General features: G+C 40.8%; 5 protein-coding genes across 18 annotated transcripts; 1 reads left to right on the top strand and 4 right to left on the bottom strand.

Moving 5' to 3' along the window:
• Positions 1-1,097: 1,097 nt before the first annotated feature.
• Positions 1,098-5,523, bottom strand: LOC111598830. Its single transcript, XM_023314268.2, has 5 exons — positions 5,137-5,523; positions 4,513-4,662; positions 3,980-4,430; positions 3,750-3,897; positions 1,098-3,691 (listed from the first exon to the last, which is right to left on the bottom strand). Exons 1-5 carry the CDS (start codon positions 5,281-5,283, stop codon positions 1,615-1,617), a joined length of 2,973 nt encoding a protein of 990 aa, XP_023170036.2. The 5' UTR covers positions 5,284-5,523; the 3' UTR covers positions 1,098-1,614.
• A 953-nt stretch (positions 5,524-6,476) lies between these two features.
• On the bottom strand, positions 6,477-20,852 carry LOC111598931 (fasciclin-1). Of its 14 annotated transcripts, XM_023314507.2 has the most exons (18): positions 20,641-20,834; positions 19,743-20,011; positions 16,716-16,754; positions 14,371-14,500; positions 14,131-14,300; positions 13,814-14,044; positions 13,570-13,738; positions 13,354-13,514; positions 11,848-11,856; positions 10,790-10,798; positions 10,150-10,304; positions 10,002-10,092; positions 9,720-9,940; positions 9,502-9,664; positions 9,293-9,440; positions 9,105-9,140; positions 8,807-8,932; positions 6,477-7,129 (listed from the first exon to the last, which is right to left on the bottom strand). In XM_023314507.2, the coding sequence occupies exons 2-18, from the start codon at positions 19,860-19,862 to the stop codon at positions 7,125-7,127; spliced, it is 1,983 nt and encodes a 660-aa protein (XP_023170275.2). In that variant the 5' UTR covers positions 19,863-20,011; positions 20,641-20,834; the 3' UTR covers positions 6,477-7,124. The 14 variants fall into 14 exon arrangements, with proteins under 14 accessions (XP_023170275.2, XP_023170203.2, XP_023170194.2 ...); XM_023314435.2 differs by lacking the exon at positions 6,477-7,129 and having other exon boundaries at positions 8,171-8,932; positions 20,808-20,852; XM_023314426.2 differs by lacking the exon at positions 6,477-7,129 and having other exon boundaries at positions 8,171-8,932; positions 20,792-20,851.
• A 190-nt stretch (positions 20,853-21,042) lies between these two features.
• On the bottom strand, positions 21,043-23,257 carry LOC111599010 (fatty acyl-CoA reductase wat-like). Its single transcript, XM_023314526.2, has 5 exons — positions 23,117-23,257; positions 22,783-22,895; positions 22,221-22,731; positions 21,352-22,075; positions 21,043-21,277 (listed from the first exon to the last, which is right to left on the bottom strand). The coding sequence occupies exons 1-5, from the start codon at positions 23,190-23,192 to the stop codon at positions 21,184-21,186; spliced, it is 1,518 nt and encodes a 505-aa protein (XP_023170294.2). The 5' UTR covers positions 23,193-23,257; the 3' UTR covers positions 21,043-21,183.
• Positions 23,258-23,855: 598 nt separating this feature from the next.
• On the top strand, positions 23,856-24,892 carry LOC111598611 (ATP synthase mitochondrial F1 complex assembly factor 1). The gene is made up of 2 exons (XM_023313948.2): positions 23,856-24,144; positions 24,199-24,892. Exons 1-2 carry the CDS (start codon positions 23,903-23,905, stop codon positions 24,785-24,787), a joined length of 831 nt encoding a protein of 276 aa, XP_023169716.1. The 5' UTR covers positions 23,856-23,902; the 3' UTR covers positions 24,788-24,892.
• Positions 24,893-24,931: 39 nt separating this feature from the next.
• LOC111598622 (neuropeptide F) lies at positions 24,932-27,021 on the bottom strand. Its single transcript, XM_023313959.2, has 3 exons — positions 26,810-27,021; positions 25,154-25,455; positions 24,932-25,089 (listed from the first exon to the last, which is right to left on the bottom strand). The coding sequence occupies exons 2-3, from the start codon at positions 25,442-25,444 to the stop codon at positions 25,057-25,059; spliced, it is 324 nt and encodes a 107-aa protein (XP_023169727.1). The 5' UTR covers positions 25,445-25,455; positions 26,810-27,021; the 3' UTR covers positions 24,932-25,056.
• Between the last annotated feature and the right edge of the window lie 380 nt (positions 27,022-27,401).

Genomic DNA, 27,401 nt, shown 5'->3' with positions numbered 1-27,401 from the left:
AAACAGCGGACCACCTGCAACCACTTAGCGCGTGTGGGGCTTAGTGCACAACTAGAGCTATTATCATTGTCAGCTGGTGATTTCTAAGACTCGCCCAGACGGACGACGCTGGTGTTGTCGATGCCGATTGTGATTCGTGCTTTTGCATCCAAACGCAGTCTCAAACCACTTAAGCAGTAAGCAAATCAAACAAGCAGCTTGAAAGGGGCCTTTGTGCTGGGTGGTGGTTGGGCGTGGGTGGGTGCTGGGGCGTCTGCATTAGATGCTTAATCTAAATGCTGGCACCTCGTTAGCGGCAACCAAAGCTCTGCATATTGGAATCTAATGTCCTTGTGAGTGGCGTTAACTTGAAGCTGCAGTTCCTGTGCTTGGGCTGTGGGGCATGCCCTGCGCTTAGGTGCGCAGTTGTTGCCTGCGAGTCGTGTACCGCTGCAATAATAAATCAATTCTAAGTTCATTTCTTGTAGAAAATGTGTCGCTCGCCTCGTGGCCTGCAGCGTCTTTCAAGGCCTGGGCGTTTTCACATTCGGCTTCCAATTACACACAGCTGCGCTCGCAGATTCGCGCTTCATCTTGCTCTCATTCTCTTGCTCTTAATGTGTGTGTGTGTGTGTGTTTTAGACACACAGATACACACTCATACGCAGCAGTTTAAAGTGTATTCCACGGCTTTCGGTTTACGCCCGTTAAAGCCCGCTCACACTCCTGACCGTGACACCATTTCCATTGTTGAGCATCGACTCAGCCACAGCCCCAACAGTCTGGTTTAGAATCGCTTGAGCAGTAATGCGAGCCACACAGACACACACACACATATGATGTGACCTGCTGAAAGTATATATATATAGCATATATTTTATCAATTGGGCGACAAGCAGTTGACAAGATAAACGCAATTCAGGCGCAATTTCTCATTGCTCTCATTGTTGGTGATTAAAATAAATTTTATTATTATCATTTGGTGATTTGATTTAAGGCTCTATCTTGTACAACATTCATATACTAATACACAATGAACAAGTTTGCCATATGCATGCTATACAAACTCGCAAATAGTCTCTGCTTTTATATATACAATAATTGCCTGCACGATACTTGTTGTCTGCCGTGACACGCAGGCGGGCACGCGCTCATCTCTAATCCAAGCGGAGTAGGGAATCCAGCTCTCTAGGCAGGCACAGCGCACAAGACATAGCCTGCCATGGCTACACATTCGTACTGGCAATTAGATATACAGATATACAATTTTTCACTATAACATGCTAAAAATGCGACTTACTTCCCGAGCTGAAGCGTCTAATATTAGCTAATTGCCAAAAAAAAATTATGCTAATGGGTTTTCATTCTTCATTTTTGAATTGTTATTTTTTTCTTTTTTTCATTTGGGTTTTGAAGTCGTGTAATACTCAAGTTTTCATCACATTAATATAAAATGGATATGGGAACGCACAGATTCGAAAAACATGGGAGTACACAATAAGGACACCAGTGCAAAACATTATAGGCTACATTAAACATTAAATGAGAGGCCAAGTTAACAGTTAGCATACAAAGCTAATAACAAACTATGCCGCAGAATGTTCGACAAATCCAATCCAATCCAATCTATTTGGCCTAGTTTTGCAGGGCAGCACGCAGCAGGCTGTCCAATGTGAATTGGATTGTTCCGTTTGCAGACGCTTGCAGCACGGATGGCGGCTTTGGTAACGCCGGAAACTTTGCGGACGTACCCGCCTTCATTGGGGGATCCATGCTGCTGAGGCACTCCACAACGGTGGCTGGCAAGGGTGAAGCAGGCAATCCGGCGTCAGAGCTGACGGATGTATTCAGGGCATTGTTCGCGCCGCTGCCTTTGCGCGGCGGCGAAGGGGGCGTTAGGTGAAACACCGCATTAACGCCGTGCTTACCATTTGGTGTCTTCTGCAAAGCATCTAACGACACTTGCGACTCGGGCACTGCATCAGCTGCAACTGCAGCTGCGGCCAATGCGTCCACTTCCTGATTTATAGTAGGCACCTCTGCCGCTTCTGGATTCTGCTGCTGCGAAATAGCATTATTTACCTTGTTCCATAAATTGCTGATGGTCGCATCCTTGCCGGCAGCTGCCGTTCGTTTGGCAATTTTCTCAATAAAACTCTCACCCACGTTGCTGACTGGAGTGGTGTCCACTACATTCTGCTGACTGCAATCACTGCGCGTATAGGAAATGAGACGCGGGCGGATTTGCGGTCGCTCAGCGGGCAGCTCCGGAAGTGTTGCAGAGACGGCGCGCCCTTCGCTCACAAGCTTCAGCATAATGCGACGAGTAATGCCTCGCACCAGAGACTTCTTGTCCTCGGTTATATAAGGCTCCCATTGCTTTGGCTTCGACTCCTCACATACCGCTGTCTGTCCAGGCTGGCGACGCAGCTTGGCTCGCATGGACTCAACAGGAGTCAGTGCACCAGACGGATCTGGCTTGAAGCTAACAAGATCATAGACAAAATCCTTGTTGACAGCCTTGACGCGTTTGCGGATGGGTCGTTTCTCGGATCCGCGTTCACCAGTGTCTGGTGAAATTTGTGTGCGCGACTTGCGACGCTTTTTGCTGGCCACGGGCGGCTGTAATTGTTCATCTTCTGGTTCTTCCTTGATGATTAAGCCAGGAAATTCGGCTGTGGCAAGAGGCGAACTGGGTGCCATCTCTGGTACTGTTTCGGTAACAGTTTTGATACGTTTTAGCCGCCTCTCGTAGGTTTTCGGCGCTGGCTTTGTCTCCACAGTTAGCTCCCTCTCCACTGACTCCTCCTTGTCCAGGAGCACAATGTCTCCATCGACATCGTCGCGAGAATATTCGCACTCATGCGTGGACACATACTGCTCCGTGAGCTTCTCACGATCTCCCTCAATTTTGTGCGTGAAACCCAAGTGATTGACTATGTCGTAACGACGAAAGGCGCGATAGTCGCATATGGTGCAGCCGAACCGTCGTGCCCGATAGTGGAACATGGATATGTGACGCCGCAAGTTGCCAATCGCATTGAATGGTTTATTGCAGATCTTGCAGCGGCAGCGTAGCTGATTCTCAAGTGGCACATTGCGTTTTTTCTTTATTTTCGGCTTGGTTTCATCAATGTTCGTCTGCTCGTCCAGTTCACGCTCCTCCCGGTCATCTTGTTCGTCCTCGCTATTTGACGCCTCATCGCTGGTTAAATCGCTCTCATGCTGCAGCTGCAGCTTGTCCAACGACACGGTCCGCAGCTCTGGTACATAGTTCTCATTCTGCTCGGCTAGGCCGGCAAACATTTCATTTAGCGTAGCGGGGTCAATGCTCTGCATATCCACCGACACAGAACTGGGATTCTCGTCGAGCATATCAAGATTGGATACACTGCCACCATTAGAGTTTGATTTGAACTTCTTTACGGCTGGTGCTGGTTTCGCCAACGCTTCTTGCTTGGCGCGACAGTTGAGCAGATGCGTAGAGAGTGCCGCTCGACGCTCAAAGGATTTCTCGCAGTAAATGCACAAAGACATTATCTTGCGCTGCTCGCCGTTCGCATCTGTATGCTCCGTTGCGTGTCCGACAACATCGTCGGAGAGCTGCAGCCGTTTAAGTTCACGGCTTGGTCCCTTTGGCTGAACATCACCCTGTTGCTTGCGGCGCTTCAGGATCGTGTTACGCATCATGCGTATACGTCGCGTTGGTTTTCTGGGAATATGAAATGAAAATTTAACCATAGTTCAGAACGTGTATCTAGCATACACACTTATGATCCTTAGACAGGTGACGTATGACAGCTGCTGCCTGCAGAAAGGTAAGCGAGCAAGCCGGACACTGAAACACAAACGCAGATGACGAATGATGCTTCTGTATGTGCAGCTCCAGTGTCTTTTGCGTCTGAAAAGTCAAATTGCCTGCGACATCGACATGAAAGAAGGAAAAAATGGAATAAGTGCAAAGCCTACTCGTTTCAAGTATAATCTTAAGGTATTTTACATATTTCACAGAAGATGTTTGTTTCTGCTTCATCGCTGACCGACTGCTCTGCAGTTTCTGCCGAGTCGCTGCCACTCGGTCGCTCGTACTGATGACTGTTCAATGCTTTGCCATCGGGTCCCACAATGGTTTGTTCAGGATTGAGCATGTGATGAACTTCATTTAGCTCTGTTTTAATGCTGTCATCCTGTTCGATCTTTATCGTCTGGTAGACCGCCTGACTGGAAGTGGGCACCGACTCCAGCTGCAACACTGGCAACAGCTGCTTCACAGCAGTTGCTGGCGCTTTCTCGCGACGCAAGCGTTCAATGACGCCGCTCAAATCACGCATGCTGCCGCGTAAGGAACGAACCTCTCGCGGCACTGGGGAACAGCCTGTGCTGCGACTCCGAAGCATGTGCTCGATATCTTGAGAGGCTGAAGCCTGAATTATCATGGTAGAGTTTTGATCCTGCAAGCAAAGCGAGTTGGTAATATACAAAAGCAAACCAATTGGAGTCTTAAATTGGACACTGGCTTTACGGCTAACTCACTGTGCGTCCGGTATTATGGCTCGTTAAACGAGCACTGATGCAGCAGAATACACGTTTATGGCTAATGAAATTGGCCAAGCTGCGAAACATATTGCGACACACGTTGCACTCATAGATGAGGCTGCACTCCTCGCTGAGCAGACGACGCACCTGCATAAAGCAATGGGACACGCTTTAATGATTGGATTAGGTAACAGGGCACGCCCACACTCTACCCAATTCACACACACACACACATGTATACACATGATGATAGAAATACAATGAAAGCTGCTAGAGTTACACTTGTTTTAATTGGGTGTAAGCTTAAAGAGATAGCTAAGATAAGTAAGAAAATAAATGTCTTCATCTTTTCCATATTGCTAAAACTTTTCTTTTCTATGGAGTCATAAAAACCCAAACGTTCCATACGTCATAGATAAATAGATAGCTTTTTGTGAGTAAGACATTTGATTGGAACTGAAAAAGTTGGCTTTGGATTGGAGTAGTCGGCGCAAAGGAGCTGACAGTTTTTGAGCCTTCATCTTACGCGCATAGTTTGTTTATATTACGCCATTTGTGGACCTAGTTGGGTCACGTACGCAGCTAGCTTTCACGCTTACGCCTTTTAGCGCTTCCGCTTACCTCGCTGGTGCCGTTCTCATAGGCGCGGCGGGCTTCCTCGAAGCCCGTGTGAGCTGTTTGGAGTGGTCGCTGCAACAGGCTTAAGTCGTTGCCGTCGTCCTCCATCTTCTGTGTATCCGAATTGCAGCGTGAGTTACGCTTCTTCATGATTGTGGTCAGTTTATTGTTCCCGCTTGGGAAAACCTGCTGTATTTGTTTGATTTAAACTGAGTTTCACTTGTACGCACTCATGTGCGTCTTGCACTTGCTTAAATGTTATTTTAATTTATTAAAATCAGATTTTAAATTCCAATTTACGCATGCATATTGCACATTTCTTTAGTATTGCAGTTTTTGCTTATTTTTGTTCTCGCTATATTGAAAGAGAGAATTTATCTCGTTTAATTCTGTTCTCGCTCGTGTGTATTTCGATGTTAGTCAACACTGCTTGCTTAGCAACATGCTGCGTGCACGCTGAATACATTTATGTGCACGATGTTTCCTATCGATATGTGTCCCACACAGCAACTCTGTAAACTCTGTAGTGCGCGCGCACTTACGTGCTGTAAATTGTTAAGTGTTGATTTGAAATAATTCCCACCAAATCTGACTCATATAAAATTGTTCAGTTCTACATATATTTTAGAAGATTTATTCGCTCAAGCTTGTTGGTTGTTGACAATTTGTTTTGTAATACATTTTGTTTATTATTCATTTACTAATGCTAGACAAAGTTAGTGTTTGTTATTATTCACGAATGCATAATTTATGATGTTTGGTTTTGTTTTCTATTTTCATTTTGAATTTGTTTGTAAAAAGCGTTTGTCATAAAATAAAGTGGATAAATATTTGTTTGCACTGCTGTTTACCGTAGTTTAAGCTTGGTATGTATATGTATATGCATATTTATATATGTATATATAAATATATATACATATATTATTATTGTTTCGAAAACACAATTATTTGTATACATATGTATTTGGAGAGATAATTATATATTATTTATTTACTGGACTGTTCCAATCTACACTTGTTTTAAGTTTTCGTGATAGTTAATTGAATTTTTGAAAATATACGCTTTTGGTATCTGGTATTTGGTGTAAATAGCATGTGGCTTCATTAATATTATCTCATTTAATTGTGTACATTTATAAGCAGAAATGCTACATATTTATGAATGTATTTATGTATGTAAATATATAATCTGTTACATTTTTATTGAAATACATTATTTGCATTGTAATTTAATGTTAGACGCACTAAACGCGCGACAGAAGAACTTGAGTTGACTTGATTCGCTAGCGATAAACGTTTGCCTTTAGCAATTTCCATTGGCTGCTGTTTTTGTTTTTCTTTTATTTTTTTTTTTTTTTTGTTTGTTTATATTTTATGATGAGTAAATTTGTATAAAGGTTAAGGTAATGCGTTTATCTTTAGTAAGGCACTAGTTGCACGCTAGGCACCCCACTCTCCACATATTTGAAGCATCATCAACCAGAGTCCGGGCCCTCTGCTTAACGTGCAACTACTGACTACGACATACAAATCCCTCTTCCATAATCCGATCAAAGTTTAAAGCTTTTACGTGTACAGTTACATTTAGCGTATTCTTTACATTTAGTTTTCACTTTTTACTTTTAGTTCTTGTTTCTTCTTCTTTTGTTTCTTTAGCTAAACTGCCAAACTAAATTGTTTTTGCAAAACAAGCAACGATGCCTACTAAAGATAATATGAAGGAGGGTCTGGGATCAATCTCGATATGGAGGGATTAGCCACTATTTGACTACAGTTTATTATTTATATATTATATAGTATGGATGTATTGGGGCTTGTCTGGTTGGTAGGTTGACGGTTTGTGTGTACGTTTAGGCTGATAGTTTACTGTATTTGTTGACGTGGTTAACACAGGATATCATTATCATTATCATTATTATAATTCACTTGTTGCGCACTCTTCGGTCTGACCGCGCACACATACGGACAGAGAGAGGCTAGTTATACAATATCTAACCTATATTGTTACATGTAGCATCATTGGGGAGAGAGATAGAGAAAAAGAGGAAAGAGAGTTTTTATAGTTAGCGCTCGAACTTGCTTAGTACAATTGATTTTTTAGTTTCATTTGATTACTGCCCCATGACAGACTATAGCTAGGTTTAATTTTAACATATCAGTTACATACAAATTGGGGGAAAATGCAACTGCAGAGGCTGGTCATATTGCAAGGAGCTAGTCCAGACATTCTTTGCAACTCTTATGCGCAAGCAACTATGTTAAAATGTTGTATCAAAATCCTGTTTTAGAATGTCATGTGCACGTTGCATGTTCAATGTATGTGTGTGTGTGTGGAAGTGTATCTCTGTGTGTCGGTGTTATGCGCAAAAACACTCAGTTACATACACACGCAAGGGGCGTGTATGTATGAGCATATATTTTATAGTTTACAAGCAATTTTTGAGTTGCTAACTTCGATTGCAATTGGCATTGTGTCTTTGTGTATGTGTGTGGGTGTAGGCGTGTGTGTCTGGGAGCACATGCATAGCAGGACTAACAACTAGATACACAAGTGCAGGATGGCTACTACTCTATGGTATGGTATCTCTCAGCTTCTAATATATACTAATATTAGGCATACAATTTAACCTAGATAGACATGGATGCTTGCTTAAAATTTAAAATCTGGTTTTTGTTTTTATCATAATTCAATTAAATTAAAAGTTTGTTTAAGGTTTATTATAAAATTTCACATTGTTTAAAAAGGTTGTCATGATTTTTCGTTCTGTTACATGTTATATATGTACTGTTGATGTTGTGTATATTTGTTGTGAAAATGTGTTATGCGCCTATTGCTTCCGCTTGGGCATGTACAATGAGATTCGCATTTTACTTACATAGGTTAACTCGTATTACAAATCATAAATTAAACATTAACTAAACCATAAGCTGACAATAAAATGTACACTTAAAATCGAACATATACGAAATAAAACTTATAACTTAGCGAGCAAGGAGATATTTTAAAATGAGCTTAAATCATAATCAGATATATGCGTGTGTATGTCGAACATAGGCATAAAAGTTAATTAAGAATAGTTGTATATTTCATATAATACATAAGGCCTTGATAGGGATGTTATCGAGTTCAATTCTTAAAATGTACATAAAATTGTTTTCATATAACGCTCTGCCAAACTGAAAAGCCAATCCGTTGAAAATTCTTTTAGTGTGTGGCATATGGATGAGGAGGATGTGGCGGATATGGCTAGTGAGCGTGCCTTTTTATATGCTGTGAGGCGTGTTCCTTGTGACACATATAATACAGTTCATCATAGATGTATGTATGTATGTATGCGGGTGTGTATGTATGTATATATTTATAGAAATATATTTTTATATGCACGCAAGTATAACAACATGTGCTAAACATATGCAATATTTTTATATTAGTTTGGTATCGTTTTAGTTTTCGAATTGTCTTGTTGCTGTTTTTGTTGTTGTTGTTGCTGTTTGTTTGTTGTTGATATGTTTTGTTTGCGACTGTATTGTTGTTTATTGGCATATTTCGATATTGTTTCAATTTTTATACATTATGAATAATGCGCTTTTGTTTAGTTCAAGAACTTTGCTACTGTTATCATTATGAGGTTGGCCAACATGATGCAAATGCTTGATTCTGGCAAATAGCTACCTCCGCTAACAACAACGTCTTTCTCCTGCAGCAACGGATAGTCGATGACATGTATGATGCCATTGGTGCACTCAACATCCGGCCGATATACGTTTATCTTCTTGAAATTCCACGTGATCACATATCCTGCAATTAGATTTTGAAAATGTTAAGAACATTCTTTGTAGATTTGAACTGAAAGTCTAAAGGGATATGCTATGGAGCATACGGTGAGAGTTATGTTATGCTTGGAATGGGGCCACTTTTGATGGCTGTGGTGGGTGGCTAGTGCGATTGGTTGACAAACTGCAACACTCACCAGTCCATTCGTGACTAGCATACTCATCATGTAGATCTTTTACATATATTGATTTGGAGTTGGTTAAATACAAAGCATGAGATTTTGGTAAAGTCGAAGAGAAACAACATAAGTTAGTACAGATTACGGTACCAATAGCATCGAATCGAAATGGGTGCCCTAGGTGGTTACAACTGAATAAAACTTACGTCCAGCCTCCTCGGTGACCTTCATTTTGAGCGAATCGCGGAACGTGGGCAACACCACATTGTCGGTAGTAAGAGACATTTGTGCCAAATCTTTCATGGTAAACACGTGGTCCGCAATGACTAGATGACGTTCCAAAATGTATTTCGACTGGGGAGAGAGAGTAAGGCAATTGTAAGACCTGTACTTGGCGAAGTGAATGTCAGCTTACATGATAGGCAAAGTCACGCATGAAGAGCTTCTTGTGTGCCGAGGGATAGTCCAGTTCAGTCTTCTGCCAGCCCTTGTCGCGGGGCACAAAGAACGTGTATCGGCGCTGGGTATTATTTAGCTGATCATTAAAGTTCGAGAAGTGGCCCATTTCGTAGGTAGCTCTGTGAGGACAACAGTATTAGTAACAGCAGTAAACAGCTAACAAGTAGGATTTACTTCATCATGGGATCGGTTTCCAGCTTGCCCAACACAGTGGTATGTGGCACACCCAGCACATGATCAATGATGTGCACATAGCCATTGGTCTGCGCAACATCGGCTTGCAGCACGGTGGCATTAACGCCGCCACCTTCAACGGTGATCTTAGCATCAGCGCCCTCGCCATTAATGTTAAAGTACAGGAACGTTCTATTATTCACGGTGGGCACCTGGGCGATCTGGAAGCATTGACATCAACTTAGAATTTGAGTTTCAGTACTTTTTAAAATAGATTCCTACCATATTGGCATTCTTTTGTCTGATCTTTTCGACGTTCAAGCGCTCCTTGATGATGTGCATATTAAGAATATCAGACATCCTCTGGCGATCTCTGTGAAGAACAGTTTTAGTTTAGATTTGGGCTCATTTGGTCTGTCAAGCAGCTTACCTAATAATATTGTCAATAGACGAAGTGTTCCAAGCTTCATTGCTGGGTGCCAAAATCGTTACTTCAGACAGATTGTTAATGCCATCCAGCACTGCGCCACCAGCGTCCATGATCACCTCCAGGAACTTGCGCAGGGCTCCGTTCTCACCGTTGTCCTTCAAAATAGAAACATATTGGTCAGGATTAAATGTTATTATATATCTATAAATTTATATATACTATTATATCTGAAGTGGGGTTAGAGCGCTTTAGCAATGTCGAATGGATTCTACAAACAGCAAACATCTATATAACTTTGATATATTCACAACATTTATAATGTTTATCAGAAAGAAGTGATAAGAACAGAATGCAATAAACGAAATGCCTAAGGATCATTCAGCCAGAACCTGAGATAATCTAAGCAATTGTTACTAATGAAATTCACTGTGCATCAAATCAAGAGGTCTAAAGATCAGCTCTTGATTTGATAATACACTAGTTGGGCATGAGAGGCATGAGAAATAAAACTTTTAAATTGAAATATGTGACCAGGCGGCGATTGATGGTGTGTGGCAACTGGCTACTGGCTACTGGGTGAGGTCCATGGGCAAACTGATGAATGTGGTGATTCAATTGATTGTGTTATACAATTACTTACGTTCATAAACTAAATCGGTACAATCGTTGTACAACGGTTGCAAGTAGTAGTAGTAGTAGTAGTAGTAGTAGTAGTGGTAGTAGTAGTAGTAGAAAGAGCGTTATAAATTCGTATTCAATGTTAAAAATTGAACAAAAGTCATAAGTATTGTGTGGGTGTGCGTGTGTCGGTATACGTTAACGAGTATTTTTCAGGTTCCGCGCAGTGTGCAAGTTCCGCCACCGAGTTGGAATATTTGTTTGAAAAAAAGTATTAGGGAAATAGATTTTATTCACTTTGTTAACTGTTGCGGAGTTGGGTTAATAGCTAGATCGTAATTTCGATTTGGCAAGCATAGTCTTACAGCTTAAACTAATCGTTCTTTAATATAAAATAAAATTAAAAGACATAACTAAAAGCTGCCTATTGTACTTTAACTTAGCATGCAGTCATTCCATTATTGTAGCATCTATTATGATTGTCCGTAACTTTTTTTATGCAGGGATTGAGATCAGTCTTAACTGTCGAGCTGATGTGTCTACATTGCCAAGGGGCTTAGCTTAGTTCAATTTATTTTGATTTCGTAATCTGTCGATTTGCCGCAAGAATCAAAAGTTTATATAATATTTCATATATTTTAAGACATCTCTATTAATATCGACTCTACTATATCTTTATATTTTTTGATAGAGTTGAGCTCTGAATTGCTGTCCTATTTAATTTAAATTGAAACAAACTTGCTGCAAATTAAAAAACTACCTATTGTATGGCCTTGGGTCTTATTTCTTTAATCGTTGTCTTGCCAAAGAAAGTTTTCTTTATTTAAACAGCTGTAATCGAAGCAGCTTATCAAACTCTAAAACACATGCATAATTCTAATTGAAAATCATATTTAACTGTGTCTGTTTTTAGTGTTTGTTTGTTTCTTGCATTCAAAACATGCTGAGTGCTTCCATAAAATCGAACAAAATAAAAAGGAAATTAGAATTGAACTACGAACTCAACTTTAGAGTAAACGTAAAGGTTCATAATGTATACCATATATGTCTGTATAGCTAACTGCAATTAGAATTGTTTACCTTGAACGACTGCGGAATGTTCAGATTTCAATTAGTGAGCGATATGGGATTTGCATGTACGAGAAACAGAATATAGATCAGTCGGTCAGTAAGGCGAATATGAGGCGTGTGCGTATTACAACAAAACGCTAAGCGAACAGTTAGAAATGTTATAAACAATAAACGGTAAGATGAGCCGACATTGACTTGATTGCGTTCGAATGCATAACAATGTATATAATGTATTATGTATATCGGATTATGGCTGCGATCTCTGTCATGAACGAGATGCGTCTACAGCTAGAGAAATACTTAAGTTTATGTTCAAAGCATGCCGACTGAGCGATAGATCGGGCGAGCTGCGAGCTGATAGACGAGTTTATATATATATATGAAGAGCTATTAATGAAGGAAGGCAGGACAGAGCGTGGTTCACCAATGCACTTGATCGAGAAATATGCAGGAGGTGTGAATGAACTTTTTTTCTCTTTTTGACTTGCGCAACTTCAAGCAAAGCTTTAATAATTTGCCGTGTGCCAATTAATTGTAATTTTGCAATTTTGTTTATCGAATCTAAGCGATTTGCTTGCAATTGTCACAGAATCGAATTATGGCGCGGAGCTGCAGTTTGAAGACAAAGCATTTGCAATGAAAATAATTTTGATAATTGTGCCAATTAGCGCCGTGGAAATTGCAGCTCATGATTTTGGTTTCATGATTTTAGAACATAGAAGATAGAAATTTGGTTAATTTACATTAAATACATTGCTTTTTCAATTGTTTTTTTTTTTTTTTTTGGTTGATTGATTGTTGGCAATACTTACATTACACCCAAAATTTTTTTAAAATAAAATTTGTATTTTAAAAATTATTTTAAAATAAAATTTTTCTTATGATTTTACATGAAACCGAACCAATTAATATTACGTGCAAAATCTGTTCAGCGATTGGTCGAAAATAGACTTTACGCTAATCTCTAGATCTCAGAAAGATCCTAACAATTCAGTTCTATGTAAAATCAGACTTTGGGCTTTCGTTTTGGCAAGTGTAGCTATTCAGTTTTTAAGATCAAGCGTTGCCTTATAATTTATATACATACGTTTCTGTATATCTATGTGTGTGTGTATGTGTATGTGTATGTGTATGCGTGTCTACTGTTAATGTCAAGTTTATGCTGCTATTTGATACTTTTGTTTAGACTTTGCATATAGAAGAACGCTCGAAATCTGAGGCTCTCAAGCAGACGCACGCCACTTATTCCTGAAGAGCGCAGCTCAGCTAAATGCAAAGTATTATAGCGTGTATATATATGTGTGTATGTGTGTGTGTGTTTGCATTGTGTAAATGTGTTTGTGTGCTTAAGCGCTTGCTGAGGCAGCTGGCACATGCAGCCACCCAGAGCTGAGTGATGAGCCAATCAAAATGCCAAGCCTTATCGCCAGTCATGGCCACTGTCTATTTAGTACTATCTGTGTGGGTGTACGTATCTCTGTTTGCTATTTACGACTGGGTGCTACGCCCACCTACCTGTAGAAACTGTGTGACGGTCGTATCGATGATCATAAGCGGTCGACGAATCAAATGGATGACACCATTTTTCACGGGTATATTGGCCTTGACAATCTCAGACAGGACCACGCCCTCCGGATGCTTGGCATCGCCGACAATTGTATTGGACTTGACATACACTGCAAGGGAATGAAGTGAATGAAGGACGAGAACTTCTCCATTTATTTATCTCACTTTTGCCGTCCTTTTGCTTGAAGAAGCTGACTGTGACCTTCAGTTGATCCTCAAAGGCAGCGGAAGTCTTGGGCTCGTCATGTTGCGAGGCGGCAGTGAAAATGACAGTGTTCGGTATAACATGACCGTCGATGACCTTGCCGTCCACCAAACTGCTGCGGGTCGTAATCTACATGAAATAATAATGCAAATGATGAAGTAAATATTTGAGCAAGCAAATATACTGTCTAATGTCTAAACGTGCCTTGAAGCCCTCATCCACGGGCAGCAGGAAGGTGTGCGCTCCCGGCGCCATGTACAGCGATTCCTTCTTCATGAGCGCCATTTGGGAGCGATAGGTGCGCAGCTTGTTGTCGCCGACAGTCAGCTGATCGGCCTTTTGTATAAATTGCAGGGCATCGAGATTATTAATTTCTGTCTTGGCAGTGGGCAGCGAAGTGAGTGGTTCCAGGACCTCGTCAATAATATGCATGACCTGCACAATAAATTAATTACAATTTTGAGCTTACTATACATGCAAAACTATTGTATAAATATTCAATTGCCAGCCTGGTCACTGACCTGTCGCTTGCCCTCGCGGTTTGTCAGCTCGACGCTGAGCGAGGGTATGATGCGGGCATTGTTCACATAGATGTCACCATTGCGGCTCTTTGTTATGTAGAGCGGTGGATTGCCGTCCATGTCCGATGACACGGTCTTTTCCAGCTGATCTTTACTGAACGCCGCCGTGGCTAAGCGTGGGAAAAATACATTTTAATTAAATAAATCACATGAATCACTACTGGGTAGGCAAGTACTCACTGATGTGGTAGAGGACATGGGTGGGACCCTTGTGGCGCTGGAAGGCTTCGTTAGTGGGCACAAAGATGGTGCAGGAGCGCAGCGAGAGCGTCGAGTTGGCAACAGGATTCTGCTCCAGCAGACTGTAGAACTGCAAGCATAAATAATTGTAATTGTATGTGTGAGTGTGCATATTAAACATTGTAGGACAGTGTTCTCAGCATGCTTTGAAAATATCGAACCAAACAAAACCATGCATTGGGTACAGAGAGACAGAGAGAGAGAGAGAGAGAGGTGAACTAACGACCTGTGTGCCATTTTTATTTGCAATTCCATGGCAACGTCAAACAACTGTTAAAACTATGCAGAGCCTGGTCGCCCAGCGAAAAAAGGTTTATTGAACCAATTACGTAAGCGGGCGCAGCTCGATGTGGCCCGTTCGTTTGTCCTGCGCCCATTTCAATAGCAAAATACATGTATCCTAAATTGTCATGTGTCATTATCGAGCGCGTGATGTCGATCAGGACACTGGCAGTGTCACATGTTGGAAATTCATTTTCCAGGCGCAGCTACCCTATATAGCAGACGCTGACCCTTTTGGGCCAGCTACCACCTGCCTGGCGACACATGCGACCGCACACTTTGCGGCTTCCCAATGTGGCACCACCAGCACCAGCACCAGCACCACCACCGCCACCATGCGATGCTTCGCCTGCATCGACACGCCCTGCTGCACATTCCCAGCCAGCTTTATGAGTGCTATGTAGCTCACTTTTTTTCCAATTGACCGTCTCTCTTTCGGTGCTTGTGTGTGTGTGTGTATGTGTGTGTGCGTGTGCATGTCCTGCACCTTTTTTCGTTGTTTTGGTGTTTTTCGTCCTGGCATAGCCGGTGAGTCACGTCAATTTTATTTTAAAGGCTGCTCGCCGACCCTCGACTCGCTGCTCGTATCTTGCTTTGAGCTACGCCATCAAAAGACTTTTTAGTAATTGGAGACGCCAGTTGTCGCTATCGAAGCAAATTTTGTTGTTCGGTTTCCATTTCGCTTTCTAAGCACTCTCCCTTATCTCTTTGCTCGTAAGAGAATGCGCTTATTGGTTAAGTGAACTGTGGCCAGCCGGGACTGGATACCATCATGGCAACTGACTCCTGGCTAAGTGCACTTAAATATTCACTTTACAGCTTAAAGCCAAGCGAGTGTAAGAGCCGATACCACAAGAAAGCTTGCCTCAAACTGTATTGATTTGCTGCTAGTCTAAGTAGTTCTCTGTTTTAATAATATATTCAAAGAGTATGAATATTATTTACTATTTTATACTTTATAGAACACATATACACAGTAGTAGAGCTTATATAAATCGTATATTCAATAAATAGTTATGAAAATAAAAAAGATCAAAGCATTAAAACTGAAGCTACTTTAACTGTAGATAAAATGAATATAATACATATAACATATATAATTATGTAACTAAGAGACATTATCTCTGATGAAGTAGTCGATCCGTTAGCAAATACACATATAATTGAATGAGCTTTGTGAATAGGCCATTAATAACATTCAAACACAGAAAACTAGTGCAAAGCGTGCCATGGCTATTGGAGGAACTTGAATAGAAGCTCTGATTGGGGCAGCTGATGTGACCGATGAGGCAATTCAGTTGCAATTACTTATTTGCATGAATGTGAAACATAATCAAATGCTAGGCAGCTCAATCTAAATGGGTATCAGAGATATAATCCTGTCAGCTGGGCTGTCATCGTCCAGTCATTGCTCCCCTGGGTGTACCAACTGTCAACAGTAATTCATTACCAACTCCCATTGCCAAAAACCTTCAAGAGCGGGGCACACGCACACACACACAAACACAATGGAAACGTTTCTTAAATGGCGCTCATATTTATGCAGATGAAGGGAGAGACCCTTCGAGTAGAGCGCTTGACTGTTTCAAAAATGCATTTGATTTTCATGCGCAGCTCGCTGGGCCATTGAACTCTGCTGGGCAGTGGGCAAAGAGAGAAAGAGGCTAGAGCTTGTAGTTGGTAACTGGCTGAGAGCTGATGTTGGTCTGTGCCACCCTCGGTGCCCATTCCAACTGAAGTCAAGGGCATCGTGAGTCAGAGAGCCAGACGGCGGTGCAAACAAATTCGGCTAATGCAGCCAGAGTGCTGTTCACTGCCAACCCCTGTTAAGGCGTGGGCGGGGATGACGCCCAGTCAGAGGCAGGGACAACCCTTATTTCAAACTTATTAACGAAATTAAGGCAAAAACATGTAACGGTTTTTTCTCTTTTACGCTTCTAAAGATAACAGTTGTTGTAGTGAGTGTTATAGTTGTTGTTGTTGTTGTTGTGGTTGCAGCTTACCCTAACTGGCATAAGGCGCTTGAAGCTTTTGGCAGTGCTCTGAAAGAGATAGAGAAAGAAGAAAGAAAGAGAGAACCGCTTGCAGTTCAAATTTTGTTTCGCAACTCGCATATTTTTTGTGTGTTTTAGCCAAATTTATTCATTTGTCCTAGACGGGGATTAAATAAGCTACGAGTACGGGGCTGTGTGCATGTGTGTGTATTTCTCTCTCTGTATGAGTGTGTGTGTGTTTGGTGTTATTTTAAAAGGGCCTGGGACAGACAGGGTATCAAAGTTGGGCAGCTAAAGGGGTAAATGCTACACATAAAACGGGACAAAACAAAGCCAAAAAGCCTCAACTTCAAACGATTGTTCTAAGAGCCACGAAACGTCGCCCGGTTGTAGCTGATGCATTAAAGTTTGGTCAAGATATCATTGAAAACATTGAGCTATGTGATATGGCAGTCAAATATGAAACGAGATTGGCTTGGAAAATAATAAAACTTAATCTTTGATCTGTGGTTCAGTATATAGTATTTATATACATGTTAACTGCAAGTAGGGTTCATTGGGCATGGCATGGCAACTGTTTGACGGTCGACATATCGACTAGGCAGTTGATACCAATCAAGTAATTGTACAATTAGGGGTCGCAGATGTCTCCTTTTATGCGTGTTGCCCAGCTTCCTGAGCAGCAGTCATCCATCAGCTGCAGCAGTTGCATTGCGGGTGTTTTTTGTGTACTCAAATTTAATTGGTACAAATTATGCATATATGTACATACATATACACATGTTAAAGTTTTTGGTATATAATTGTTTCAATCCCCTCGAGGCATGTCTTAATTGGTGTTGAAACAGCAGCCAGAGTGAGAGACGTTGTCGGCGGTGGATGGCTTCGTTCGCTTGTCAGTTTCGCGCCCGTAATGGATCTCTAATGCATCTCGCACAGATCTTTGAGTAATTGTGCATATGTGTGTGCGTCTCCATAGGCTCCATTAAGGTCAGTCGCTCATTCACGTTCAGTGCTTTGTAATAGTTTTATTCGTAGTCGTAGAATAAGAAGCTCACATAACGTTGCAAGCTGCTACATATCACGCGTCGCGCCATGGATTGTATAAGTATTGTAATCTTAAATTAAATTTAATTGAATTCGATGCTGTCGTTGATGGTCCAGTTGATGTGCATGTATACAACAGGGTTTGTGTGTGAGTCTGTGTGTGCCTAGGTCGTTCAGCGCTATTGAGCATATGCCGCCCACACACTGACGCACACACATGCCACAAGCGTGCCCCAACCAAGCCTGAATCGTTCTCAGTCAAAGGTTAGAAATTAAAATGAGAATGATAAATATAAATGCAATGTGCAGCAAAGATGACGTCGCAACGTCACGAGCCGCACACTCAGGACAGGAAGTTTGGGGTCAGCCCAGGAGGTCAACCATACAACGCCCGCACATAGCGGCTGCAGAGAACTCGAACTACAGATGTGCTCTTCTATTCACATGCAGCCCATCCTTAATGAGTTTCGATGGAAGCTGCTCGCACATCTCTTCGGAAAGTGAGATAATTTGTAATTACAATAATAGCTTCATGTGTACTAAGAAAATTTACTTGATATTTGTATGGATCGACTCAAGTCTTGAGCAATGAAAGCAAATAGGCGCAAAAAATAATCCAAATTTTACAGATTTTAATAAATTATATGATAGATTACTCCAAACTTAACTACTGTGATTAGCTACAAGGAAAATGATTCTAATTTCTAACCACTCGACATAAGGTTAGTTTCTTCTATATGAATTATGCCAGAACATAGCAAATTGAGTTTCAAATGTCTCACAAAGTTCTATCTATCCATCTACATCTAATAATAGTACTTGATTCAAAATATATCGAGTTATCTAAATCATTAGATCTTAATGAGTTTGGCTCAAAATGAGCACATCTGAATACTGATTCAATTGCCCGAAAGCAAAAGTTTTTGCTGTAAATTATGTGGCTGAAGAGGTTTTCTTATTTATAGTGTATAAGAGACAACTGCAGAGTCCTACTTGCAGCAAGATGGTGCCGCTAACCACCCATCAACACGCTCTGTTTGGCCATAGCTGTAGCTTCAGCACTTCATACATATGAACGTAAGGTAACAACTGCTCAGGTAACGGCAAAGGTACTGCATATATCATTTCATTGTGGCGACAATTACAGGTGAGGCAGCTCTCTGTGAGCAGCTCGCACGCTTTCTTTTCAATTGTGAAACTAAGTTTTGCTTGCTGCTTGCTTTTTAAAATGTTCGCTGGCTAACAACTATTTTTGGGTATTAAATGCTTAACAGAGTAGAACGCCAGACGGACGGACAATTGCTGTTGTAGTTGTTGTTTGGCCTTTAATGGCTTCTGACTTTTTACACTTTTATGTGTTGCCCATATGCCTGTGTTGAAGGTGTAAAAAGGCAAACATAAATATGTAGGTAGAAAACTGTTATGCTCTGTCGACGGCAACGACCGGCTCCCGCTTGGGTGTGTTGTTGTTTTTGCATAATTTATTTAGTTTTTATTTTCTTTTATGTAATGGGCTCAGCATGCATACCAAATGCGGTCGCATTTGGACTTTGGTCGCGGTGCGGCCTAACGTGGATTTTTGGTGAGCATCGATTTTTCCCAGCAACAACAAGTGTAAATGTTAAAGGTCAAGGACGTGCAAGAAGAAGCAGTCAGCAAGCAGCTGCAGCTCACAGCTACCTGTGCGGGTGTACTTTTGTCTCTCTCTCTCTCTTGCACTTCTCTTTTCGCTTATCAACTCTCTTTGTCCAAGGTTTTTCGTTTCAAGGACAATTGCTGATAGGCTTGACCAAATGTCGCCTATAGGTATGTGTGTTGGCCAACAACTAATTGCATAGCACAACTAAGGTATACAAGTGTGCATGTGTGTGTTAACGTGTGCGTGTGAACAACTTTAAATACGCCTAAGAAACAGCTGGTTAAGCACCTACAGAAATGTGTTTTCGGCTTTGGGCTGAATATTTACTGTGTTCTTGTATACTGACTCACCTGTGAAAGTTCCGAATCATCGCGCAATTTGTCCGCCAAATCGGCGGCAGCTGCATGCGTTGTATAGCAGCAGAGCAGCAGCAGCGCCGCTAGTGCGCTCGGTCCACGGCGTGCAAACATTTTACAATACTCGCGCACTTGTTTTTTCTCTTTCTTTTTGCTTGCTGTAGCGACGCAACAGCGACGACGACGACGGCGACAGCGGCAGCGGCTTCAACGGCGACTTTTGAGGGTTGGCAGTATTTGTTACGCGTCTATGCGATAAATATCTGTAATTTAAGCGCAAAGAACACACATAAATAGATACATATATAACCAATGGCAGTTAAGAACACCCTCCCTTCCACAGCCCTCACATGCAGTGTTCTCAAAATAAATCGTTGGCTTGGCTTTTAAAATTGCACTCCCTCACACTGTCAAGTTTCACTCAGGCACTCACACACTCGCAAAGACAATCTAATACAGTTATGTCACATAAGCTGCACAAGAGCGGCCCGAGAAGAAGCAAAAACAACAAAAAAGCACAAGAAAGCTTAGCTGCGCTTATTGTATTTTGTTGTTGCTACTGGTTATTTATTATTGTCTTTTTTCCTGCTTGTATTAAGTTTTTATGCACATTCCGTTTATGTATGGTCATTGTTCGCAACTGGGAACGTTTCTATTGCCACTTTACGCTTTCTGCTGCCATTCGCGGCTCTCGTTCATACAGCTCAAGGAGAAGTTCTTAAAAAAAGCTAAGCCAAACCAAGCCACGCCACTGCAGTGGGTACTAACTAAATTATGCAATGCGCCTCCGGGCAACCGTTGCCTGCCGCGTAACACTTTTTGGTGTCTGCAAGTGACCCGAGTTTTTCTTGTCTCTCGCATTAGCAGATATTGGCAATCAATAGTTACGTACGCTTACACCACTTATTTTGCACTTCTTTTATATGTATATTTGGAGCACTGGCAGAAAATCTATACTAAACGCAGCAGCAGCAACGCTCGGATTTGAGCAGTGCCAAATTCCCACTGAAGCCACCACAGCAGTCAATACAACCAAACAATACCGAGACAATTACGTACGCCACGCTTCAACGTTTCAATGCAACTAAGCCGAGAACAGGTTTAAAGAGAGCACGGCGCGCACATTAACAGACATACAAAATGTCTGCTGGGAATGCTGTTAGTGTACTGTTGTGCTCATTGTGAACTGCTGAAATTATAACGAAGCACTTATCGATAACTTTTAGTTACATCGGCTGTTATTTTAATTCTTTTTAAATGATTTTGACTTAATCTAATTTTTAAGTAGGAATACATGAATACATGAATTATGTGATGTCTCTTTTTATCCTCTGTTTATGTTCTTAACATAATTTAATTTCACACCCATATTTTTATTACCAATTACTGCTGAAGCAAAATAAACAAAGAAATTCAAGTCTTGAAGTTTATAGAACTAGACAATATTTAGTAGGTGTAGCAAGCACCATACCATGCCAGCTGGTATACTCAAGGCAACGAAATGCACAAGATAATTTAAAATTAACAAACTGCAAAAGATGAAGATAAAAATACATTAGAATATAAATAAAATTTTAGAAAACAAGAATAATGATTAACTTACCGATCGAAACGTTTTTTTCCGGATCGTAGGGACTCTTCGGTCACGTTTTCTTTAGCCAGGAAAACACGGAATCCATACAGGGAGGAATTAAAATATTCTGACCAATCGAGGACCCTCAAGTCAAACCCAAACAGTTTTTGATCCTGGGGCGACATGCATCGCATCAGACGTTCAAAGTTGTTCATCTCAAAGGTCCAGTCAGTGATACCGAACGGAGTTATATTCCTTATTCCTCTATGAATTTTACTATAGATTTTCTTCATGCGTGGCTGCTGTCCCCTGAGACGCAGCCACGTGTCAATTAAAAAGGCAGGAAAATTATGATAGACGGCTATCAGCAGCTCGAAAATTTTCATATTCGATGTGACCAATAGGAAGGGATACCACACCATTTGATTTAGTGCATACAAGTGCTTGCGGCTATCCAAAAACTCCATAAATTTGCCCCACTTAATGGGATTCTGCTCGGTTGGAACATAGTTGTAAACGGTTGGTTCTGGTGACTCAATCATCTTTACTTTACGGTCAGCAGCTTGTTTAGCTGAATGCCAGGCACTCGCCAGTGTTAAGTTGACGCAATAATCGGCTGGGACCACGTTGCCCTTGGCTTCCTTATTGAAGATCATGACACGTAGAACTCCGAATCCAGAGCCATATATTACGGAGATGGGACCGTAGAAGTTGTCAATCCAACCCTTAATCGGATCCTTAAAGGTGGGCATAACTAGAGTGGGAAATAATAAATATATCTATTATTAAATTTAAACGAAGCTTATTACACTGTTTAACACAATTGAAGTGACAGAGAACTTTCATCATCAGCAATTGTTGCTGCACAGTGTAATCAAGTATCTTGTCTCATGACCTACTCATGCACGGCCGAAATACGCAGGCAGGTAAGTCTCTGCCTTCCGTCTGCACCACCTGCTCCGCCAAGGCCTTCGTGAAGGTGTAGGTGTTGGGAAACTTTTCGAGCAGGGCTGGTGCCATTTTGTTGATTAAATCGCTGCTCAGCTGCTCGTTCAGCGACATCATCTGGTCGGCTGTGCACGTCAATATCTCTGGATAGAAGCGTTCGCCAATCTTCTCGATCACACAATTCGAGAAGGCAGTGGATACATAAACAAATGCCTCCAGCCGAGGCATCTGCTTGGCCAGCTGCACCAGCAGGCGCGTTCCACGCACATTGATGTGCACTGCCGTGCTGAGTGGCTCCTCAAAGCTGACCGTTGCTGCACTATGGAACATTACTTGCACCTCCTCAGTCAAGAGCTTCCGGTTTGCGACACTCAAGCCCAAGTCCGGCAGTGCACAGTCGCCTGCTATGGGCGATAGCCGGTCTTTGTAGTTGGGATTTGATTTGGAGACTTCACTGAAAAGCTGTCAGAATATCCATAGAATAAGAAGTATAAACGTAAGCCACGCACTTACGAAGCTGCTCATAAACGTATCAATCCGTTGCTGGATTTCCACTCCGCGCTTGGGCCTAATTAGAATATAGATGCGTTTCACTTCGGTTACACGCAGCAGTTTTTCAATGACCACTGAAAGTCAAAGTCAAGTTTGAGTGATCAAAGCTCAACGTCAAATCATTTAATATTGGGGATATATATATATATATATATATATATATATATATATATATATATATATATATATATATATATATATATATATATATATATATATATATATATATATATATATATATATATATATGTATGTATATATATATACATATATATAAAGGACACGATTAACCTACATCTGCCTAAAAATCCACTGGCACCAGTTAGAAAAATGGTTTTATTTTTGTAGAAATCCGTAATTTCTGAGTCCATTTTGTCCTTCTTTGATTGCAACGATTCGATTGAGACGTTGACTCGACTATTAAAAAGATTGTTTAGTGGCTTGGCCTTTTATAGAAGTAATTACACCCAATTAAATCTGCATGGGCTTCAAGTACTGCATTTCATTAAATTGCAATTTGAATATGCGAATAAGGCAATCACGTAATGCATGTCATCATAAGAATTCGTGACGTTTTTAATTTAATTGTAATTAAATAGTTGCATCTATACCTGAACATTGTCTTGTAAGTTTGCCCAGTATTTGTACTCGAATTTCCGTTAATGGCTGAACGGTTATATTTAAACAGTATGCAACTGGGCAGGTAAGGGTGACCATTTAACAAAATACGTACTGCAGTTGCGTATAGTAAAAATACTGTAAAAATACTAGCAACTTAGTATATCTTAAAAAAGACCACCCGCGTAAAACGAATGCATTTATATCTGATCGACGAGGCAGCGCATCAATGAAAATCTAGATGAAAAACATTTCTGACAATTTAATATAGTTTTGCTGTCCTTCAAATTTAAAATGGAAACAAACAGTCTTGTATGCAATAATTGAAACATAACCTGCAACAACAGCAGCCAAGCAAAAAATATTTTTCAATTGTTTTTGAAACTTACCAACACTGTAAGAAAACTCAGCTGTTTCTCAGCTGTGTTGTGTTGTGTAACCTCACGATTGAATTCGGTCCGGAATGGAATGCGCTCGTAAATTTTTACGTGTTTTGCCAAAAAATCCGCAATTATTTAAACGCAGCTTAGCCATGAGCTCTTCGAGTCGTGCAAAGGAGGCAATAGAACAATTGAAAGAGACTAATCCCTACTACAACAAGTATGCTGATAAGATTGCCAAAGCACAACTTACTTCAGCCGAGGAGTTCTTGGATCGGATTGAGCGCGTCGTTAATCCCATTAAGGATGGACAAAGTCAAGCCAGGTGAGTGAAGTTCATTGAAATGATATATCATATCTAACATGCCCTTATGTTTAGATCCTACTCGGAGCTATTGAATCCCAAGCAGAAGCTCGCTAAGGAGCAGGCTGAAGTGCCCCACAAGAAGCTAACCGACATCATGAAAATGGAGCTGATCGCTGATAAGAACGCTGAAGAGATATCGCAAATCTGGATCGAATACCACAAAACCAAGGATGTGCTGGCTGCCACATTGACTACCAGTCAGTACCAGACATTGACTGAACGAGCCAAGGAGCATCCCATCTTTCTGCTGCCACTGCCGCGTAGTGAGGGCTTCGAGTTCATCATGTTGCAGTTCGCAGCCAATTCTGTGCACTTTACGCCCCTTCTGGCCTACCAAGTGCATCAAGAGAATGCACCCGAGTGCCTCACTTTGGTGCATTATACCGAAATGCAGGACAAGGGCATTATACTAATGCGTGGCGAGTACGACACGAAGGTGCTGACCGCACAGGAGGCTCAGTGCTTGGCAAATGAGCTGCAAATGTTTTACTACAAGACAGACGAGAACAAGCTGAAACTGCTGCAGACATTCACCAAGCGTCCGGATGAGTTCAAGCACATGGATCTCATAAAGGAAGTTGAAAACATTCAATTGAGCTAAACAATTCATAATAAAATTAATAACAAATCGTAAAATGGAAACATCATAAGAAAATGGCTAAGACTCCAATTTGTGCCTGCTTTGGGCTGTCATTTCATTCATTAAGCAAACATTTATATATAACATGCATATTTTGCAATGAACATTTAATTAATTAGTAATTAACATTCATATTTTAGTTTTGGTAATTGTTCAAGCTATTGTTTTGAAACAGATGCAACAGAGCTCCAATTTTGTTCTCTCTCCCTCCCCCTCGCTACGCTCCGTGATTAAAACATTTCTTCCTGGCCAACGTCATGGATCTGTCAGGGAGTTACAGTTATATATGGAGCTGAGTTACAATAGATTTGATAGATATTGGCTTACCAGCTCTCCGCCATTGTTGTTGTTGTCATTGAAAAGTTCGTTATTGTTGATGCCATTTGTAAGTATTCGATTGCGTATGGCTTGTATTAGTGAGTTGCGCTTGCCAAACCTCACACGTGCCCTGTCGCCATAGTATACATCGAGATCCTGCAGATACTTCAGCGCATCCGCCATGGTATTGATTTCATTGTTGCGCGGTGGTCGAGCTTTGGAAGCCTCTACAATGCAGCCAGCGGCAAACAGAGCGAGTGCCACGCAGACAACCAAAGTGCAGCGCATTGAATAGGACATGATACGATTAGCTGCAAATGCAAAAGAGCGAGGAAGTGAGAGAGAGAGAGAGAGAGAGAGAGGGAGAGAGAAGGCGAGAGTCAGAGTGGAAGAGGTGGTCACTGAGTGGGATTAAACGCTGTCTGATTGCAAATTGTTTTTGAATAGGAAATAGGAATTATACTGCACAGCTCGCTACACAATTGCATTAGCATTAGCTACAAATTAAGATAAGCTTGGGATATTAAGGAGAATTACTGGTTGTTATAATTGTGATTTGCATAACTAAGTATCAGTTTGCTCTCAGCAGCTGAGTGCCCGTATTGAACTGAACCCGATAGCCCCCATACAGGCTAATTAGAAGCCCATTTACAGGTCCACTAGGGCCACGGCTAATATTAGTATCGTGTACTGCAATCTCTAGATAATTTGCAAAGCCCGTGCAATTATCGCTTTGTTTATGAAGTTCACAAGGCAGCGGATTGCAGTATCACAACTGTAATCAAATCCAGTTTACGTAAGTCATTAATTGCCCCAAAGAAAGCCATATTTTAATTAAACAAATTTTATATTTCAGCCAGGGCAACCTTTCGTGATGATTACCTCAATTTTCTGGCGCACTAAGCAGAATAGAAACGAATCTATTCCCGTGCTCGATTACGAGCTGCTTTTGTGCAATGCTCGTTTTGCTCTCTGAAGAGACTTGAAACATAAATTTGTAATTGTGAGAACCTTTGTCTGCTCACATGGGTGACCTATATCCTAGTTGTTGCAATTGGTTTGTTATTTAATTCATATAGAAAATTTATTCTGCTCACTGGGACATAACAAATTGAAAAAAAAAAAAAACATTTTTAGTAGAGTTGATTTTATATAAAACTTGCCTTTTTAAGCACAATAAAAATGTTTGTAAATTTTCAAATTTGTTTTTTTGTGTTTTCATAAATTTACAAACTTATTATAATTTTTTTTAAGTATTTGAAAAATCTGAAAATGAAATCAACTAATTTTTTTTCAACAAATTAACATTCATAAAATACAGAAATAAGCAATCAAAAAAAAATTATGAAAAATATTTTGGTTAAAATAGTTAATCAACAATGTATTTAATTTATTTTTAAATTTCAAATAACTAAACATAATTTATATTTAAATATATTTGTAAAAAATTATAAATAATAAATAATGTATTTTCATTTTTATCTGAATAATAACTAAATAAAATGTGTTCACTATAATAATAAAATGAATAAAATTACAAATTAATAAAAATGAATTTACTGCAAATGTTTAGCTTAAAATAAATTAAAAGCACATTTTACACAGAAAAAATTGAAATCTTTTTATATTTCACTTTATAACATAATGAAAAATTCGTGGACTTACCTTCAATTTGAGTATTCACAAGTTGCTAATAGAATTGTGGCACTGACAATGTTGCACGAACTGCCGCTCACTGCTGCAACAAGTACCTGTCAAGCCGAGTGCAGAACTTTGAATGATAAACGAGATTGCAGAGCAACAGGCAACAGGCAAATAAGGCTATTGGCCAACGATGGGTTGCTGATTGGAAACAAACAGGCAGTGGATGGATCCAACGACCGAAGGTAAATGCTAACCGAATGCGTTCAGCAACAGGCATTTATATAGTCGACAGACGTGCGTACGTACCATGACCTAGTTGTTGCTGCAGGATACTTTTCCAGCCATCAGAGCTACCGCTGGCAGAGACGAAGCCTCAAAAATATTTTCATATGCAACCTAATTATGTTTGCAAAACTTTTTGGAGCAGCTGGAATAGAAAACAACGTCAAAGCTAGCTAACAAATGCTGACAGTTGGCTAACGAGATATCGCGAAATGCTGAATGTTATTAATGAGAAAGAGCACGGCGAAGGATTACCGCCTGCTGGCAACCCCCCAGCGCCCATCGCCCACCTGAGTGTGTTTCGATATGCAAATGCCCGCTATCATTAATT

This window comes from Drosophila hydei, unplaced genomic scaffold (assembly GCF_003285905.1).
Source record: "Drosophila hydei strain 15085-1641.00,03,60 unplaced genomic scaffold, DhydRS2 tig00008119-arrow-pilon, whole genome shotgun sequence".
NCBI classification, from domain to species: Eukaryota; Metazoa; Arthropoda; class Insecta; order Diptera; family Drosophilidae; genus Drosophila; species Drosophila hydei.
The sequence above is the reverse complement of the archived record's forward strand: the minus strand, read 5'-3'. Positions and strand labels throughout refer to the sequence as shown.

Excerpts from the sequence above, each read along its gene's own strand:
- LOC111598622 (XM_023313959.2), bottom strand. The coding sequence starts at position 25,444 with ATGTCCTATTCAATGCGCTGCACTTTGGTTGTCTGCGTGGCACTCGCT. Across the intron at positions 25,090-25,153 it reads ACAACAATGGCGGAGAGCTG|ATCCATGACGTTGGCCAGGA; the intron begins GTAAGCCAATAT and ends ACTCCCTGACAG.
- LOC111598611 (XM_023313948.2), top strand. The coding sequence starts at position 23,903 with ATGGAATGCGCTCGTAAATTTTTACGTGTTTTGCCAAAAAATCCGCAA. Across the intron at positions 24,145-24,198 it reads GATGGACAAAGTCAAGCCAG|ATCCTACTCGGAGCTATTGA; the intron begins GTGAGTGAAGTT and ends CCTTATGTTTAG.
- LOC111599010 (XM_023314526.2), bottom strand. The coding sequence starts at position 23,192 with ATGGACTCAGAAATTACGGATTTCTACAAAAATAAAACCATTTTTCTA. Across the intron at positions 22,732-22,782 it reads ATACGTTTATGAGCAGCTTC|CTTTTCAGTGAAGTCTCCAA; the intron begins GTAAGTGCGTGG and ends ATATTCTGACAG. Across the intron at positions 21,278-21,351 it reads GGAAAAAAACGTTTCGATCG|TTTGTTAATTTTAAATTATC; the intron begins GTAAGTTAATCA and ends CATCTTTTGCAG.
- LOC111598830 (XM_023314268.2), bottom strand. The coding sequence starts at position 5,283 with ATGAAGAAGCGTAACTCACGCTGCAATTCGGATACACAGAAGATGGAG. Across the intron at positions 4,663-5,136 it reads ATGAGAACGGCACCAGCGAG|GTGCGTCGTCTGCTCAGCGA; the intron begins GTAAGCGGAAGC and ends TGCTTTATGCAG. Across the intron at positions 3,692-3,749 it reads CACCTGTCTAAGGATCATAA|AAAACCAACGCGACGTATAC; the intron begins GTGTGTATGCTA and ends TCATATTCCCAG.
- LOC111598931 (XM_023314435.2), bottom strand. The coding sequence starts at position 19,862 with ATGTTTGCACGCCGTGGACCGAGCGCACTAGCGGCGCTGCTGCTGCTC. Across the intron at positions 14,501-16,715 it reads AGCGCCTTATGCCAGTTAGG|TTCTACAGTCTGCTGGAGCA; the intron begins GTAAGCTGCAAC and ends TTATGCTTGCAG. Across the intron at positions 13,739-13,813 it reads CCGTGGATGAGGGCTTCAAG|ATTACGACCCGCAGCAGTTT; the intron begins GCACGTTTAGAC and ends TATTTCATGTAG.